This window comes from Hypanus sabinus, chromosome 28, assembly GCF_030144855.1.
Source record: "Hypanus sabinus isolate sHypSab1 chromosome 28, sHypSab1.hap1, whole genome shotgun sequence".
In the NCBI taxonomy this organism is placed as follows: domain Eukaryota; kingdom Metazoa; phylum Chordata; class Chondrichthyes; order Myliobatiformes; family Dasyatidae; genus Hypanus; species Hypanus sabinus.
Genome location: NC_082733.1, coordinates 36173051 through 36189767, shown reverse-complemented (window position 1 = coordinate 36189767; position 16717 = coordinate 36173051). Strand labels below are relative to the sequence as shown.

The window sequence follows — 16717 nt, the reverse complement described above, 5'->3', positions numbered from 1 at the left end:
TCTGGCATGGGCTTTACCCATGATGGACTAGGTTGCATCTATTACTTTCTGTAGGGTTTTCTGTTCTAGGACATTGGTATTTCCATACCAGACTATGATGCAACCAGTCAATATACACTTCATCACACATCTGTAGAAATTTTAGATGCCATGCCAAATCTTCTCAAACTTCTAAGGAAGTAGAGTGCTGCTGTGCTTTCTTTATAATTGCACATATGTGCTGGGCCCAGGACTGGTCCTCTGAAATGATAACATGAAGGATTTTAAAGTTGCTGACCCTCTTCACCTCTGATCCTTCGATGATCCTCCTCCTGAAGTCAATAATCAGCTCCTTGATCTTCCTGGCATTGAGTAAGAAGCAGTAGTTGTGACACCCCTCAGCAAGATTTTCAGTCTCCTGTCTTTATGCTGATTCATCACCATCTTTGATTTGCCCTGTGACAGTGGTTACATCAGCAAACTTGAATACGGCATTAGACCTGTGCTTGGCCTCGCAGTCATAAAGCAAGTAGAGCAGGGGCTAAGCACACATCAGGTGTTACACCTGCGCTGACTGCGATTGTGGAGAAGATGTTGTTGTGAATCCAACTGCAAATGAGGAAATTGAGGATCCAATTGCACAAGCAGATATTGAGGCCATGGTCTTGAAGCTTAGTGATAGTTTTGAGGGGATGATAGTATTAAATGCCAAGCTGTAGTCGATAAAGAGCATCCTGATTTTTGGTCCTTTGCTGTCCAGATGTTCCAGGGTTGTGTGAAGAGGCGATGAGACGGCATCTGCTGTGACCAATTTCACCACTAGGCAAACTGGAGCGGATCCAAGTTGCTTTTCAGGCAGGAGCTGATATGTTTCATCAATGTGGATGTAAGTGCTACTGGATGACAGTCATTAAGGCAGGTTACCACAGTCTTCTTAAAACACTGGTATAAGTGAAGTCTGCTTGAAGCAGGTGGTACCTCAGATTGCTGAAGTGAGCTCTTAAGGATCTTAGTGAACACTCCAGCCAGTTGATCAGCGCAGGTCTTTAGTACTTGGCCAGATTGTTCAAACTGCTTTTGGATAGAGACATAAGAACAGAATACAGATAAGTGACAACCTAAACAAATGCTAGAAGAGATTCAGATGGGCTGAATGGTAACCGCTTCATTCCAGTGTTGGAGAAGTTTAGAGGCAGGAATGCTGATCCTTCACCAGAGGTGTCAGATTAACACAAGGTCCATTACTGGTGTGAATGCAGACCATAGTTCTTAGGTCACTCCCCTGGGATTAGGAAACTCAGAATCAGAATTGTGTTTAATATCACTGACATATGGAGTGGAATTTGTTGTTTTGCAGCAGCAGTGCAGTGTAATACATAAAAATGTTATAAATTGCAATAACAATATGCAGTACTGTGCAAAGGTCTTAAATACACTTATATAGCTAGGATACCTAAGACTTGCACAAAACTATATTTCTCATCAGGGAGTGGAGAACAAGTTTGTAAATCCGTCCGTCACAATAGACAGGACCTCCCGGTTGCCACCCACTTCAACTCTGCCTCTCATTCCCATCTAGATATGTCCATACATGGCCTCCTATACTGCCATGATGAGGCCAAACTCAGGTTGGAGGAGCAACACCTCATCTACCGTCTGGGTAGTCTCCAGCCTGGTGGTATGAACATTGAATTCTCCAATTTCCAGTAATTCCCTCCCCCTTCCCCTATCCCAGGTCCCTCTCTGCCTCTCTTTCAACTTTCCGCTTCTTTATCTCTACAATTCTTTCGTGCTTATCCCCTGCCCCTCCCCCCTTTATCTTTCCTCTGATTGGTTTTCCACCTGGCACCTCTAGGCCCTACCCACTCCCCTATCTCTATTACTGGGCTTTGGCCCTCTCTTCTCCCCCATTCCTGACGAAGGGTCTTGGCCCGAAACGTTGGTTACTCTTTTCTCACAGATGCTGCCTGACCTGCTGAGTTCTTCCAGCGTTGTGTACGTATTCTTTGATCCATAGCACTTGCAGTTGTATTTTTGTGTTTTTTGAAGTTTGTAAATCTGAAGTGAGAAAAGGATATTGGGAATGGTGAGGGTGGGTGGAACACCATGGGAGGGGTGTGGGGCAGGTGGCAGAGAAGGAGTGCCAGGGGCGGGGGTGGCACTGATGCCAGTGCACCCATCCCTGAGGCGCTAGGCAAGTTCATTTGATTCCAAACAATTGGTTTATTGATCATTTCAATGGTGCTTCCTGTTCCCTCCCCTCAACCTTCCCCTTTTCCCAACCAGGATTCCCCTCTCCCTGCCCCCTTCCCACTGTCAGTCCATAATAGAGACCCATATCAGAATCAGGTTTATCATCACTCACATGAAAATTGTTTTTTTGCGGCAGTGAAATATATAACATTACTACAGTACTGTGCAAAAGTCTTAGGTCACCCTTTATCTGTGCCAAGGACTTTTATACAGTACTGTATAAAATTAAATTAATTAAGCAGTGCAAAAGAGAGCAAAAATAGTGAGATAGTTTTTATGGGTTTGTTCATTGTCTGTTCAGAAATAGAGGAGGGGTAGAAGCTGTTCCTAAAATTTGTTGGCAGTGGGGTAGAAGCTGCCCTAAAAGCCCTTTCCTAAAGGGGGCAGAGGGAGGTGGAAAAGAATGCCTATCACATTGCATCCTCCACAAAATTCTGGAGGAACTCAGCAAATCAGGCAGCATCTATGGAGGGGATTAAACAGTTGATATTTTGGTCCAAGACCCTTCATCCTCTCCTGGTGAAAACTCCTGGCCTGAAACATCAACTGTTTATTGCCCTCCGTAGATGACAATGGCCTGCTGAGTACCTGCAGCATTTTGTGTGTGTTGCTCTAGATTTCCGGCATCTCAAGGTTCAAGATTGTTTAATGTCATTTCCAGTATACAAATGTAAAGGACAACAAAATAATTGTTACTCTGGCTTTCATACAGTACAAAAAATACAATATGATAAATAACACAATAAACATAAATACAAAAGATAGCTTAGATACATAAATTGATTATACACTATATCCATAAATTGACGCCTTGCACAGGAGTGGCTGTACATAATGTGACTCTGATTGGTTGTGGTGGTTCGGGGTGTGGAGGAGTGCATTAATGGTGGGAGGTGTTGATCAACCTTTGTGTCTGGTGGATGCTGTGTATCTTTCTCCCATACGAGAGTGGAACAAGCAGTCTATGAGCAGGGTGGGGAGGATCCTTCATGATGTGAACTGGCCTTTTTCCTGCACCTTTATATATATCCTTGATGGCGGGTAGGCTGGTGCCATTGATTCATTGGCCAGTGTCGACTACTCATTCCAGATCTTTCCTGACCGGCTCAGTGCAGTTTCCGTACCATGCAGTAATGCAGCATGTTACGACGCTCTCTACTATGCCTCAGTAGAATGACATGAGCATAGATGTGCACAGTCCAGCTCTCTTCACCCTCCTCTGAAAGTACAGGCGTGGGCGAGCTTTCATGGTCGTGTAGAATGTGTTACAGGACCGTGTGTGGCTGCGAGACACGTGGACGGCCAGGAGTGTGATACTGTTCGCAAATTCCACTACTGTGCTGCCAATCTAAAGGGGGTGTGAGCGGTGCAGAAGCTTTTGCAATTATAAGTCACAGTGCATTCGTTATTCAACACAGACATGCACACGCAGGTTACAGTATGGCTGGAGTCCATTTGGCAATGAGTGCTCTATGCAACAGTAATTCAGTTTATCTTTTTTTCCTCACTGCCCTGCTAACTCAGTTCTACTATGAATGCATTATTAAAACTGCCTTCATTATCCAATGCAGTACTTTCGAAATCCTAACCACACACTGGGTTAAAAGGCTTTTATCTTCCATTGCTTTTGATACCAATTCCATTCATTTTACAGTATTGTGCACATATGTACGTCTTGGGCACATAGGTACTGCTAGAGTGCCTAATACTTTAGCACAGTCCTGTAGTTATTTTAATGTATTGCACTGTACTGCTGCTGCGGCAAAAACAAATTTGACGACATATGTGAGAGATCATAGGCCTGATTTTGATATGCGTCTTTATTGTGAACTGAGAGAGGGAAGGGGGCAAGGAGAGGGGGATCATGTTTGTGAAATGGGGGAAGGGAGAGGGAAGGGAGCAGGAAGCACCAGAGAAGTATTCTGTAATGATTAGTAACCCAGTTGTTTGGAATCAAATCACCCTGCCTGGTGTCTCAGAGCTGGGTGTGTCTGGACCCACACCACCCTTCACCCCTGTCACTCCTTCCCTGCTATCTGTCCCATACCCCTCCCACGGTGCTTCACCCTCACCATTCCCAACAACCTTGGCTCGCCTCAGATTTACAAATTTGCTCTTCACTCCAGTTTGACAAATACTCTAGATTGTCATCTTCAACCTACACATGATTGGAAATAGTAAACACTAGAAATTCCGCAGATGCTGGAAATCTAGAGCAACACAGACAAAATGCTGGAGCAAGTCAGCAGGTCAGGTAGCATCTATTGAGGAGAATAAACAGTCATCATTTGGGGCCAAGACCCCTCTTCAGGATGACAAGGAAAGGGGAAGATGCCAGAATAAAAAGATAGGGGGGTGGTTTGGAGAAGGAAAATAGCTAGAAGGTGATTGGTGAAGCCAGGTGAGTTGGAAAGATGATGGACGTAGTCATCTTTAGCACATTTAATTTAAAACTTCATAGTTAACAAACCAAATACAGGGATTCCACTGAGTATTGATAAAGCCCCTAAGGACTGCTAGCAGTAAGCCAGACATCCGTAAAAACAGCAACCCAATTTAAAAGCAGATCAGAAAGAGACATGTTGTAAAATTAAGTCATTTCGTTTCAATTCATGCCTTTGAGAAGTCAAATTTATTTTATTTTTTGCCTTCTTTTGCAGAAATTAACCATTGGGGCTGATCAATGAATCCTGCTAAAGGTTATTCATCACGTCAAAGCACCGACAGAGCTCGAGAGCTGTGCTTTTTAGAACTGATTGGAAGGATTGACTCGCTCTGTCCCTGATTACACCTGTCTTCTCCTGGGAGAGATGCAGTGACCTCATTGTGGAGCTGAAGAACCAGTTAAAGGATTCAGTGTTATTTCTTCAACTGAGTTCTCCTGGAAAATCAACAGAAGAACATCTATCACTTGCCATTATATTGATTGTGCCTGTCTTTTAACAGTGGAAATACGTTGTTGATAAGACCATGCCCCTGTAGTCGAGGTGTACGCCAGAAAAAAATCTAGTTTTTAGAAAGCATAATGGACGACGGATTTGGGAATAATTCGAACTTCTTCCAAGGAGCTAAGGACATTGCCAATGAGGCCAAGAGGCACGGAAGGATGCAGGACTCCTACAATAGATATGATGGTGGCGGGGACTATGCCTCCTACGATGGGGGCTATTACAACGGTGGTGAGCCCCAAATGCAGGAGGACGCTGACAGCGATGCCACAGAAGGGCACGACGAAGATGATGAGATCTATGAAGGGGAATATCAGGGAATCCCCCACCCCGATGACATTAAAGCCAATCGGAGGGCAGCAGCTCAACCCGTTTCAGACGAGTACAGGGATCAAGCAGACCTCATGGCAGAGCGCATAAAGGACGAGGAGCAGCTGGCGCACCAGTACGAGTCGATCATTGAGGAGTGCGGGCATGGGCGTTTCCAGTGGACACTCTTCTTTGTCCTCGGCTTGGCTTTAATGGCTGATGGAGTGGAGGTGTTTGTGGTAGGCTTTGCACTGCCCACAGCGGAAAGAGACATGTGCATGTCAAACTCCAATAAAGGAATGCTGGGTAAGTGCTGGTACATTGGCACTCATGGGCATGTCTTCTTAAAGTTGTGATTAAAGCAAAGAATTGCATATCCTTTCCTCCTTAAAAATAATGCAAGGTCAATCACAATGCAAATATGAAAATAGTCACCCAGCAATTTACTCTTCATCTCATGTTCTCGATTTTTATTGCTTATTTATTTATTATTTCTTTCTTTTTGTATTTGCGCAGTTTGTTGTCTTCTGTACTCTGGTTGAATGCCTGAGTTGGTGCAGTCTTTCATTAATTCTGTTATGGTTATTATTCTATAGATTTATTGAGTACGCCCTCAAGAAAATGTATCTCAGGACTGTATGTGGTGACATATATGTACTTTGATAATGAATTTGAACTTTAAGTGCAATGCAGATGTTATCTATAAAGTTAGAGTGTCAGTGAATCACACAGTATGGAATGAGCCCCTTCGGCCCATTGAGTCGTCACTAGCCATCAGCAATCTATTTCCACTCATCCTACATAGAAACATAGAAGTCTACAGCACATTGCAGGCCCTTCAGCCCACAGTGTTGAGCTGACCATGCAACCTACACTGAATCCATTTTCCATTCAAAGTTGCATGGGGATATCCTTACATTATGGTGTCCATTGTTAATGGACAGTTTCTCAGTCGACAGGAAAAAGCATTGACTCATCGGACCTAAGGCCCATTTCCATGTTGAATTACTCTCCCATCCAGTGAAATTTTCATGCTTTTCTGGAGGGACCAGCCATACATCGTGGGGGAGGGGAGGGTTTTCTTCCTATTTAGGTTGTGGCCCTGGGATGGAAGTGCAGCAGATAGCACAACACTGTTAGAGCTTGGGCTGCTCCTGAGTTCAGAATTCAATTCAACCCTGTGCATTCTCCCTGTGAGCACATGGGTTTCCTCCAGGTGCTCCAGTTCCCAGTCCGAAGATGTACTGGTTAGTAGGCTAATTGGTCATTGTCCTGTGATTAGACTGGTGTTATATAGTTGGGTTGCTGAGGAATGTGGTCACTGGGCTGGAAGGATCTGTTCTGCTCCGAATCTCTAACAAAAACAGTAAATAAATAATTCTTACCCAGTCGCAGGCACTTAGCATGCAGGGCCATACCTACCTTTGTTACATTTTATTTCCAAAATCAACTTCTATGTATTGGAGATTTGGAAATGGTGAATATAAAGCTTCTACCTTACTGCATGAGTGAAGATGGACTGAAAAGCTTTATTTATTGAAACTTGGTAAAATTTTTCAACTGACTAAAGCCCAACGTTTACATGGTTTGAGCAGAGTCAGGCTGTATTAATTTCCCTCATGTTTCAAAGTTCAAAGTAAATTTACGAGGGGTGATTGATATGTTCGTGGCCCTAGGTAGAAGGAGTCAATTTTAGAAAACCTAGCACATTTATTTTTCAACAAAGTCCCCTCCTACATGTACACACTTAGTCCAGCGGTCGTGGAGCATATAGATCTTGGACCTCCAGAAAGTGTCCACAGATGGGTGAATGATAAGTTTGTGGCCTAAGGTAGAAGGAGATGAGTTATACAGCTCCCGTTACATGCACATGCAGGTCAACTCTCTGAGTGATTATGCAGAAAGTTTGAAGTTAATAACTCATCGCCTTCTACCTTAGGTCACAAACTTATCAATCACCCCTCATATGAGCAAATTATATGTATGTCACCATATACCACCCTGCGGTTAATTTTCTTGCAGGCATTTACAGTAGAAACAAAGAAACACAATAGAATCAATGAAAAACTACACAGAAACTCAGACAACCAATGTGCAAAAGAACACACAGTGCAAGTACAAAAGAACTCCCAAATAATAATAAATAAATAAATGTAATAAATAATATAGAGAATGTACGTTATAGAGTCCTTGAAAGTGAGTCTATAGGTTGTGGAGTCAGTGGTGAGTGACGTTATCCACTCTGCTTCAGGAACTTAAGGCTCTTGTATCTTCTTCCTGATGGCAGCAATGAAAAGAGAATTTAACTCATCCTGAGATGACAAACGTGATTTCATCAGCCCCAACAGCTTATTGCAAACTGACCCATTGACCAGTCTTCCTGTATGAGCTGTTAAACCATTCAGGCTGTTGAGACCTCCTGTCTGCCTTCATTCATCTGGTGCCCCAGCGGGTTTCCTGTAGATTCAGAACACCAGCAAACACACACCCTCGCTCACTCTCACCTTCCATAGGATTACAACACTGTGACAAAATACCGCAGCCTCATAGCCTCCTTGGTTCAGGTCATCGGAGATCTGGGTTTGAAGCAAGAATCTTCCTGAACAGTACGGTTGAGTCCTTAATTCTCTTGATTCAATACCAATGCTGCTCCTTCAGCACAAGGTCTTAGCTCATATCTCAATGGAATACTGGAGATTTGAAGGGAAGACTTCTAGTGAGGTAGGCTTTGCAAGCTGAGTCACCTGCCCACTCCTTGCTGCCCTTGAGAAGCTGGTGATGGTGAGCTGTGTTACTAAACCGCTGCTGCTCCTGAGGTGTAGCTGTACACGGAATACGATGAGGGAGAGAATTCCAGGATACTGACCCAGTGCTGGAGAAGGAATGGCGATACACTTCCAAGTCAGGACCTTGGGTGGCTTGGAGGGCAACCTCCAGGAGGTAATGATTGTCAGAAAAGCTGTCTTTTGGTTGAGACATTTAAAACGAGCCTCCAGGTGAACAAAGAACACAGATCATAGAACTTTACAGCACAGTAAGGGTGTTTGACCACAATGTTGTTTTGCCCTTTTGACCTATTCCAAGATCAATCAAACACTACCCTCCTGAATAGCCTTATGTTTTTATTTAATCTCTGTGACAATCTAAGTCTCTTAAATGTCCATAAGCCTTCATTTTTCTTACCATCCAGATCTTAGAGCCTTATGAATATCCCTATTGTGTCGGTTTCTATCACCATCCCAGGCACTGTGCTCCAAACTCCCAGCTCTCTCTCTTGTAAAAAAAACTTCCTCTGACATCTCCACTAAACTTTCATCCACTCACCTTAAATAGATGTCCTCTACTATTGGCAATTGCCACCCTAAAAGAAAAAGACTGGCTGTTCACTCTATGTATGCTTCTCATAATTGTACACACCTCCATCAAGTTGCCTCTCATCCTCCTTTGCTCCAAAGAGAAATTCTTAGCTAGCTCAACCTCTCTTCATAAGGCATGTTCTCTAATCCAGCCAACGTTCTGGTAAATCTCCTCTGCGACCTTTCTAAAGCTTCTGAGTCCTTCCAATAATGAGGCGACTAGAACTGAACATAATATTGCAAGTGTGGTCTAACCAGAGTATTATAGAGCTGCCCATATTGTTACATGCTTCCAAGTGTCTGTAAGAGTTACTGCTTTTGGTTGCCTGGGCTATTCTGACACATTTCCAAATCAGCAACCTCTACAACTGAGAAAAACAAGGATGATATTGGAACCTCATCTACTGCATATCCTTCAAACCCTCTTCACCTTCTTGGGCTCTTAGCTTCCAGCAGAGCACAGGCCATTGATGACCTCCTGTCTCCATCATCCAAAGTCAATGGTATGGTTGGAGTTTATCAACATTTCTGTAATTCTTTGTATCTACTGTACAGGGGATTGGCCTATTTAGCCTCACTGCTCACTAGCCTTACCCATTTCCATCTCTCACAACTCGGATGTACAGTTGGACTTAGAGAGACTCAAACCCTCTGCCCTCAGCTATACATCACCCTAACTTGCCATTCCATCATTGTCCTCAAGTCGAAATCTTGAAACTCCCTTCCCTACAACATTAAGCAAATACTTCCACTGGCAACACCTCAATGATTCAAACAGGTGGTTCCCCATCACCTTCTCAAGAGCAGTTAGAGCTGAGCAATAAATTTTGGCCTCACCAGAAATGCTGAAGTCCCAAAAGACAAAAAACAGTAAGTAAAAAGGGCTGAGGAGATATCTTGGGTGATATGGAAAATATTTATCATTAATTAGTGCTTGGAATTGGATTATTATTGTCATAGGTACTGAGGTACAGTGAACAGCTTGTTTGCATTCCATTCATACAGATCAATTCATTACAGAGAACATTGAGGTAGAACAATATCAGAATGCCAGATAAAGTTTAAAACTTTCAGAGAAAGTGCTGTGCATGTAGACAGTAAGCTGTAAGATCATAACGAGGTTGATTGTGAGGCCAAGAGTCCATTTTATCATACTCGGGAACCAATAAACAGTTTCTAAAACAGTATTTTTGTTAAGCTCATTTATGATGAAATTAAATTCACTGCTATATTTTTTACATTGTAGAAGAGAATTGGAGCTTTGGTTTAGTACAATCTTAGATCCATACTGTGTACAAACAGATCCTTTGGTCCACCTAGTCCCTGCTGACCCACCCATACTAATCCCATTTACCAGGACCTGGTTGATTGCCTTCTCTGCTTTGGAAACTCAAGTGCTCATTTACATACTTTCTAAATGTAGTGAGAGTCTCTGCCTCCAGCCAATCAGATACCAGCCATCTTCTGGGAGAAAAGTTTCCTGCTTTGTTCCCAGCTAAGCTATGTGCCCCTTACTTTAAACCTCCTCATCATCATAATCATAATGTGTCATGCTGTATGACTTGGGCAACCATGGTCTCATGATCATGATTGTTCTTGGCAAATTTTTCTACAGAAGCGGTTTGCCATTGTCTTCTTCTGGGCAGTTTCTTTACCATATGGGCAACCCCAGCCATTATCAATACTCTACAGAGATTTTCTGCCTGGCATCAGTGGTCATATAACTAGGACTTGTGATAACCCGGCCCTTAACACCCAGAAGACCAAGGAGATCATTGTGGACTTCAGGCATGCCAGGAGCCACACTCATGTCCCCATCTACATCAATGGAGCTGTAGTGGAGTGTGTATCGAGCTTCATTTTCCTCGGTGTCCACATTTCCAAGGATCTCATCTGGTCCCCGAACTTCTCCATCCTGATCAAACAGACACAACAGCACCTTTATTTCCTGCAGAGCATCAAGAAAGCTCACCTCTGTCCCAGGATACTGATGGACTTTTACCGTTGTACCATTGAGAGCATACTCACCAACTGCATCTCAGTGTGGTGTGGCAATTGTCCCGTATCGAACCGCAAAGCACTCCAGTGTGTGGTGAAAACTGCCCAGCGGATTATCGGCACCCAATTGCCCACCAATGACAACGTCTACCATAAACGCTGCCTGGGCAGGGCGAAAAGCATTATCAAGGTTGCATCTTACCTTAACCATGGACTTTTTACTCTCCTCCCATCCGGTAGGCACTACAGGAGCCTCCGCTCCTGCACTGGCAGGCACAGGAAGAGCTTCTTTCCTTGCGGTTGTGACCCTGCTGAACCTCACTTCATAACGCTAAGCAGTATTGCACCCATATTGTACTGTCCCAGTACTTCTATATTTGTGTGCTGTAGCACTTTTTTTATTTGCAGCTATTTTGTAAATAACACTATTCTTTGCATTTCTGGGATGCTAACTGCATTTCATTGGCTTTGTATCTGTACTCGGCACAATGACAATAAAGTTGAATCTAATCTAAAAAGCTTCAGCTGCTCATAAGTCCATCCACCAGCTGATCCCATGGCTTTACATGACCCTGATTGGGGGCTAAGCAGGTGCTGCACCTTGCCCAAGAGTGACCTGCAGGCTAGCAGAGGGAAGGAGCTCCTTACACCTTCTTTGGTAGAGATGTATCTCCACCCTGCCACGCAAACTTTAACCTATGTCTGCTAACTTTAGATACCTCTGCTATGGTGAATAGTTTCCTAATATCAATCCTATCAGTGCACCTCATAATTTTGTATACCTTTATCAGGATCTCTCAGTCTCCTTCATGGAAAACAAACCCCGCTTATTCCATCTGTCCTTGTGACTGGAACACTCCATCCAAGGCAGCGTCAGTACTGTTATAGAGAGCGGGTGTCCAAGTTTCTGAAGTGGGATTGGTGCATGCAGTTTCCTAATTCCACACTGGACCATGTTCCAATGAAGTTAGTCATCTCTACTGAGTAGCTTAATTATCCATTGTTATTTCAAGCCAAGATTGTTCTAGAGCAGGGGTTCCCAACCTAGGGTCCATGGGCCTCTTGCTTAATCGTATTGGTCCATAGCATAATAACTGTTGGGAACACTGTTCTATAGACTAGACAAACCATAAGAAGAGAAAGGCAGCAGGATAAGTTATGGGAAGTTTCACAATGCACCCCACATGAGGTAGGAGAGGGCAGACAGGGGAGGAGGGGGATGGAACCATCAGAAGCCCACGATCATAAGTTTTCATTAAAAATAATATCGTCCCTTTAAGAATTTTAAACTCCAGGAGGTTATTTTAAATGGAAATGTAAGAAAGGCAGCTTTAATACAACTACCGTAAATAATATGGAATACAATATTTTGCTGTTCTTGCAGAGCCTCATTAAAATGATGGCCAGCTGCCCAGAATGGTATCAGATTGCACGGAAGTCTGTGATGTGAGTTTGCAGCAATGTATTGATTGAGGACTTTAATGGAAACTGCTTCTTAAAACACTATCTTTCATTTTGTGCATTGACAGTGAGGAAAATATATTCATGAGGCTGCAGTGCATTAACAGAGTGTCCTGGGGAAAAGGAAAGTAATGATCCAAATGCACTCATATCTTTTGAAGAGTCTTTGCTAGTGGAGATAATGGTCGGTAAAGCTTATTCTTGCCGAGGAATGGAACATGATAGAAAACAGAACATAGAACAGTACATCACAGATTCAGGCCATTCAACCCACAATGCTGATTAATTAAGCTCATTAAGCTAATGCTGCCTGATTTTGCTGATCACTTCTGCCTGCAGATGGACCAAATCCATCCCTTCTCTACATATTTATATACCTATTTAAGTGCCTCTTAAATGCCTTTGTCATATCTGTCTGGCAGTGCATTCCAGGCACCCAACACCCTCTGTGTAAAAAAAACTGGCCCTGCATATCTCCCTTGAATTTCTCCTTCTCACCTTACATGCATTACCTCTAATATTAGACACTTTGACCTGGGAAAAAGATGCCAGCAGCCTGCTCCGTGTATACCTCTCACAATTTCCAATCAGCCTTCTTCTCAGCCAAAGGAATCATCCCAAGTTTCTCAAAACTCTCCTTTTAGAACCCGCCCTAGAGAGAATCTAGGAAGTATCCTGGTAAACTGCTTCTGCACTACCCCCAAAGTCTCCACATCCTTCAATGGGTTGACCAGAATTGAATTAAACACTCCAGTAGCAGTCTCACTAGCATTTTATAAAGCTGCAGCATAATTTCCCTACTCTTGAGGTTCCCTACCCTTGACTAATAAAGAAAAACATTCCAGCCTATTAAATTATGTGACTATTTTCAGGGAGCTATGGACTTAGATCCCACGATCCCTCTATACATCAATATTGTTACGAGTCCTGCCATTAATGGTCACTTTGCATTCGATCTCACTAAGTACAATACCTATGTGAAATTGTGACTGTTCCCTTAGCTCTTGATCTTCATTGCAGGCTGATCCCCTTCTCCCCTATATCAGCTTTGAGGTTCCTACATGGAACATTGAATGTAAGGTCATAAGGCCATATGACATAGGAGCAGAATTAGGCCATTCAGCCCATCGAATTTGTGCCACCATTCCATCATGGCTGATTTATGATCCCTCTCAATCCCATTCTCCTACCTTCTCGCCGTAACCTTTGATGCCCTGACTAATCAGGATACAAACAACGTTCAATTTAAATATACCCAATGATTTGGCACAGCTGTGGCAATGAATTCCACAGATTCACTACCCTCTGGCTAAAGGAATTCCTCCTCATCTCTGTTCTAAATGGATATCGCTGTATTCTTAGGCTGTGCCCTCTGGTCATAATCTCCCCAACTGTAAGAACCATCTTCTTCATGTCCACCCTATCTAGGCCTTTCATTATTTGATACATTTCAATGAGAACCCACTCATTCTTCTAAATAGCGGTGAGTACAGGCCGACAGAGATCAAGCACTCTTGTATACATTGACCGTTTCCTTCCCAGAATTGTTCTTGTGAACCTTCTCTGCACCCTCTCCAATGCCAGCACATGTTTTCTTAGATAATGGGCCCAAAACTGCACACAGTACTCCAGGTGCAGTCTGACCGATGCCTCATAAAGCCCGAGCATTACATCCTTGCTTTTGTATTCCAGTCCTCTTGAAATGAAGGCTAACATTGCATTTGCTTCCTTAGTACTGACGCAGACTGTGTTGAATCCTGCACAAGGACTCCCAAGTCTCTTTGCACCTCTGATTTTAGATTTTTCTCCCCATTTAGAAAACAGTCTGCTCCTTTATCCCTTCTACCAAAACACTTGACCGTAGACTTTCTTACACTATATTCCATATGCCACTTCTTTACTCATTCTCCCAATCTAAGTCCTTTTGCAGATACCCTGCTTCCTCAACTCTACTTGCCCATCCATCTATCTTTGCATCATCCGCAAACTTGGCCACAACGCCATCAATTTTATCATCCAAATCATTGACATATAGTATGAAAAGAAGTGGACTCAACATCAACCCTTGCAGAACACCACTAGTCACCAGAAGCCAACCGGAAAAGACCCCCTTTATTCTTACTCTTTGCCCTTTGCCTGTCAGCTAATCTTCTATCCATGCTAGTATCTTTCCTGTAATACCATGGACTCTTACCTTGTTAAGCAGCCTCATGTGTGGCAGCTTGTCAAAGAATGCTGGTAAACAAAATTCACTGACTCTCCTTTGTCTATCCTGTCTGTTAGTTCCAACAGATTTGTCAGCCAAGATTTCCTCCGAAGGAAACCATGCTGACTTTGGCCTACTTTATCATTCATCTCCGAGTATCCTGAAACCTTATCCTTAATAACGGACTCATACATCTTTCCAACCACTGAAGTTAGGCTAACAAGCTTATAATTTCGTTCTTCTGCCTCCCTCCCTTCTTAAGGGGTGGAGTGACATTTGCAATTATCCGGTTCTCTGGAACCATTCCCAAATCTAGAGATTCTTGAAAGATCATTACTAATGGCTCCACAATCTCTTCAGCTACCTTTTTCAGAACCCTGGGGTGTAGGCCATCTGGTGCAGGTGACTTATCTACTGTCAAGCCTTTCATCTTCCCAATTGCCTTCTCCTTAGTAATAGCATCCACACTCAATTCTGTCCCTGACAATCTTGAAATTCCAGCATACTGCTAGTGGTTTCCACCGGGAATACTGTTACAAAATGCTCATCAAGTTCATCTGCTATTTCTTTGATCCATCCCCCCCCCCCCCATTACTCCCTCTCCAGCATTCTTTTCCAGCTGTCCAATATCCACTCTTGTATCTCTTATTCTTTATATATCTGAAAAAAAATTTGGTATATTGCTTTATATTTTTGGTGAGCTTACCTTCATATTTCATCGTTTCTCTCCTAATAGGTTTTCTAGTTGCCTTCTGTTGGTTTTTTAAAAGCTTCCTAAACCTCTAACTTCCCATTAAGTTTTGCTATATTATATGCTGTCTCTTTTGCTTTCGTGCTGTCATTGACTCCCCTCGTCAGCCACAGTTCCCTCATCCACCCTTTAGAGTACTTCCTCATTCCTGTGCCCCCAAATTCCCTCAAGAAAATCCAGCTATTGCTTTCCTGCCATCATCCCTGCTACTGTTCCATTCCAATGAACTTTAGCCAGACCCTCTGTAATTTCCACTGTAAAATTGATACATTCAGTATGCAAATACATGTAATTTACACTAATTGTTCATCCATAACACTCTATTCCCTTCATTTTCATGTGTCTATCTAAAAACCTTCCAAACTCTACCAGACTGCTTGCTTCTACTACTACCCCCGGTAGCCCATTACAGACCTGGCCACTCTCTCCGTGATAAACTTTCACCTCATATAGCCCTCAAGTTTATCCCCTCTAACATTAAAAGCATGTCCTCTGGAGCTTGATATTTCTACCAATGGATTCTTAGGATTCTAAGCAATGTTGAAGAATGGAGGGACTTGGGGGAGGGGGTGTCCAGAACCATAGATCCCTCAAAGCTGTCACACGAGTTAGTAGGCTGGTTAAGAAGGTGTTGGGTATGTTTGCCTCATGACTAGGGGGCTTGGGTTGAAGAGCTATGAGGTAATGTTGCATTTCTATGAAACTCTAATTAGAGCACAACTGGAGTATTGTGTTCACTTTTGATTGCCCCATTACAGGAAGGATGTGAAAATTTTAGAAAGGAAATTTATCAGAATGTTACGTAGGTTAGGGAACATGTCTTTCGAAGGAAAGTTCTGTGGCCTAGGGTTTTTCTCTTTGGCGTTGTATGAGATTATGTGTTGCACACATAGAGTGGACAGTCATCACCTTTTTCCCCATGGCGTAAGTGGCCAATACCAGAGGACATTTTTTTAAGTTGAGTGGAGGAACGTTCAGGGGAGATGTCAGAGGTACACAGAGAACAGTGCGTGTCTGGAACACATGGCAGGAAGTGGTGGTAGAGTAACGTAGAATAGATTAGGGTCCATTTAAAAACTCTTAAGCACATGGATGTAGGAAAAGTAGAATGTTATGAGCTGTTAATGTTGGAGATGTATTGGACACACGATGAGAAGAGAGGCTAACTCAGTCATCAAGACAGCACTTCAGTGGACCCCTGAAGGCAGAGGTTCCCGAGGATTGGAGGGTTGTGGATGTTGTTCCTTTATTCAAGAAAGGGAGTAGTGATAGCCCAGGAAATTATAGACCAGTGAGTCTTACCTCAGTGGTTGGTAAGTTAATAGAGAAGATTCTGAGAGGCAGGATTTATGAATATTTGAAGAGGTATAATATGATTAGGAGTAGTCAGCATGGCTTTGTAAAGGGCAGGTCATGTCTTACGAGCCTGATTGAATTTTTTGAGGATGTGACTAAA

The 16717-nt window shown here is 43.1% G+C and overlaps 1 protein-coding gene across 3 annotated transcripts in view; it reads left to right on the top strand.

Annotated features, from left to right (window-relative positions):
• The first annotated feature begins 5257 nt into the window (after positions 1–5257).
• Positions 5258–16717, top strand: part of LOC132382364 (synaptic vesicle glycoprotein 2B-like) — a 68484-nt gene continuing 57024 nt past the window's right edge. For 2 of the 3 annotated variants that reach the window (XM_059952484.1, XM_059952483.1), the window contains exon 1: positions 5258–5795. In XM_059952484.1, coding sequence (XP_059808467.1) covers positions 5258–5795 — 538 coding nt within the window. The remainder of the gene's footprint in view (positions 5796–16717) is intronic. The other variant, XM_059952486.1, reaches the window with a different exon arrangement.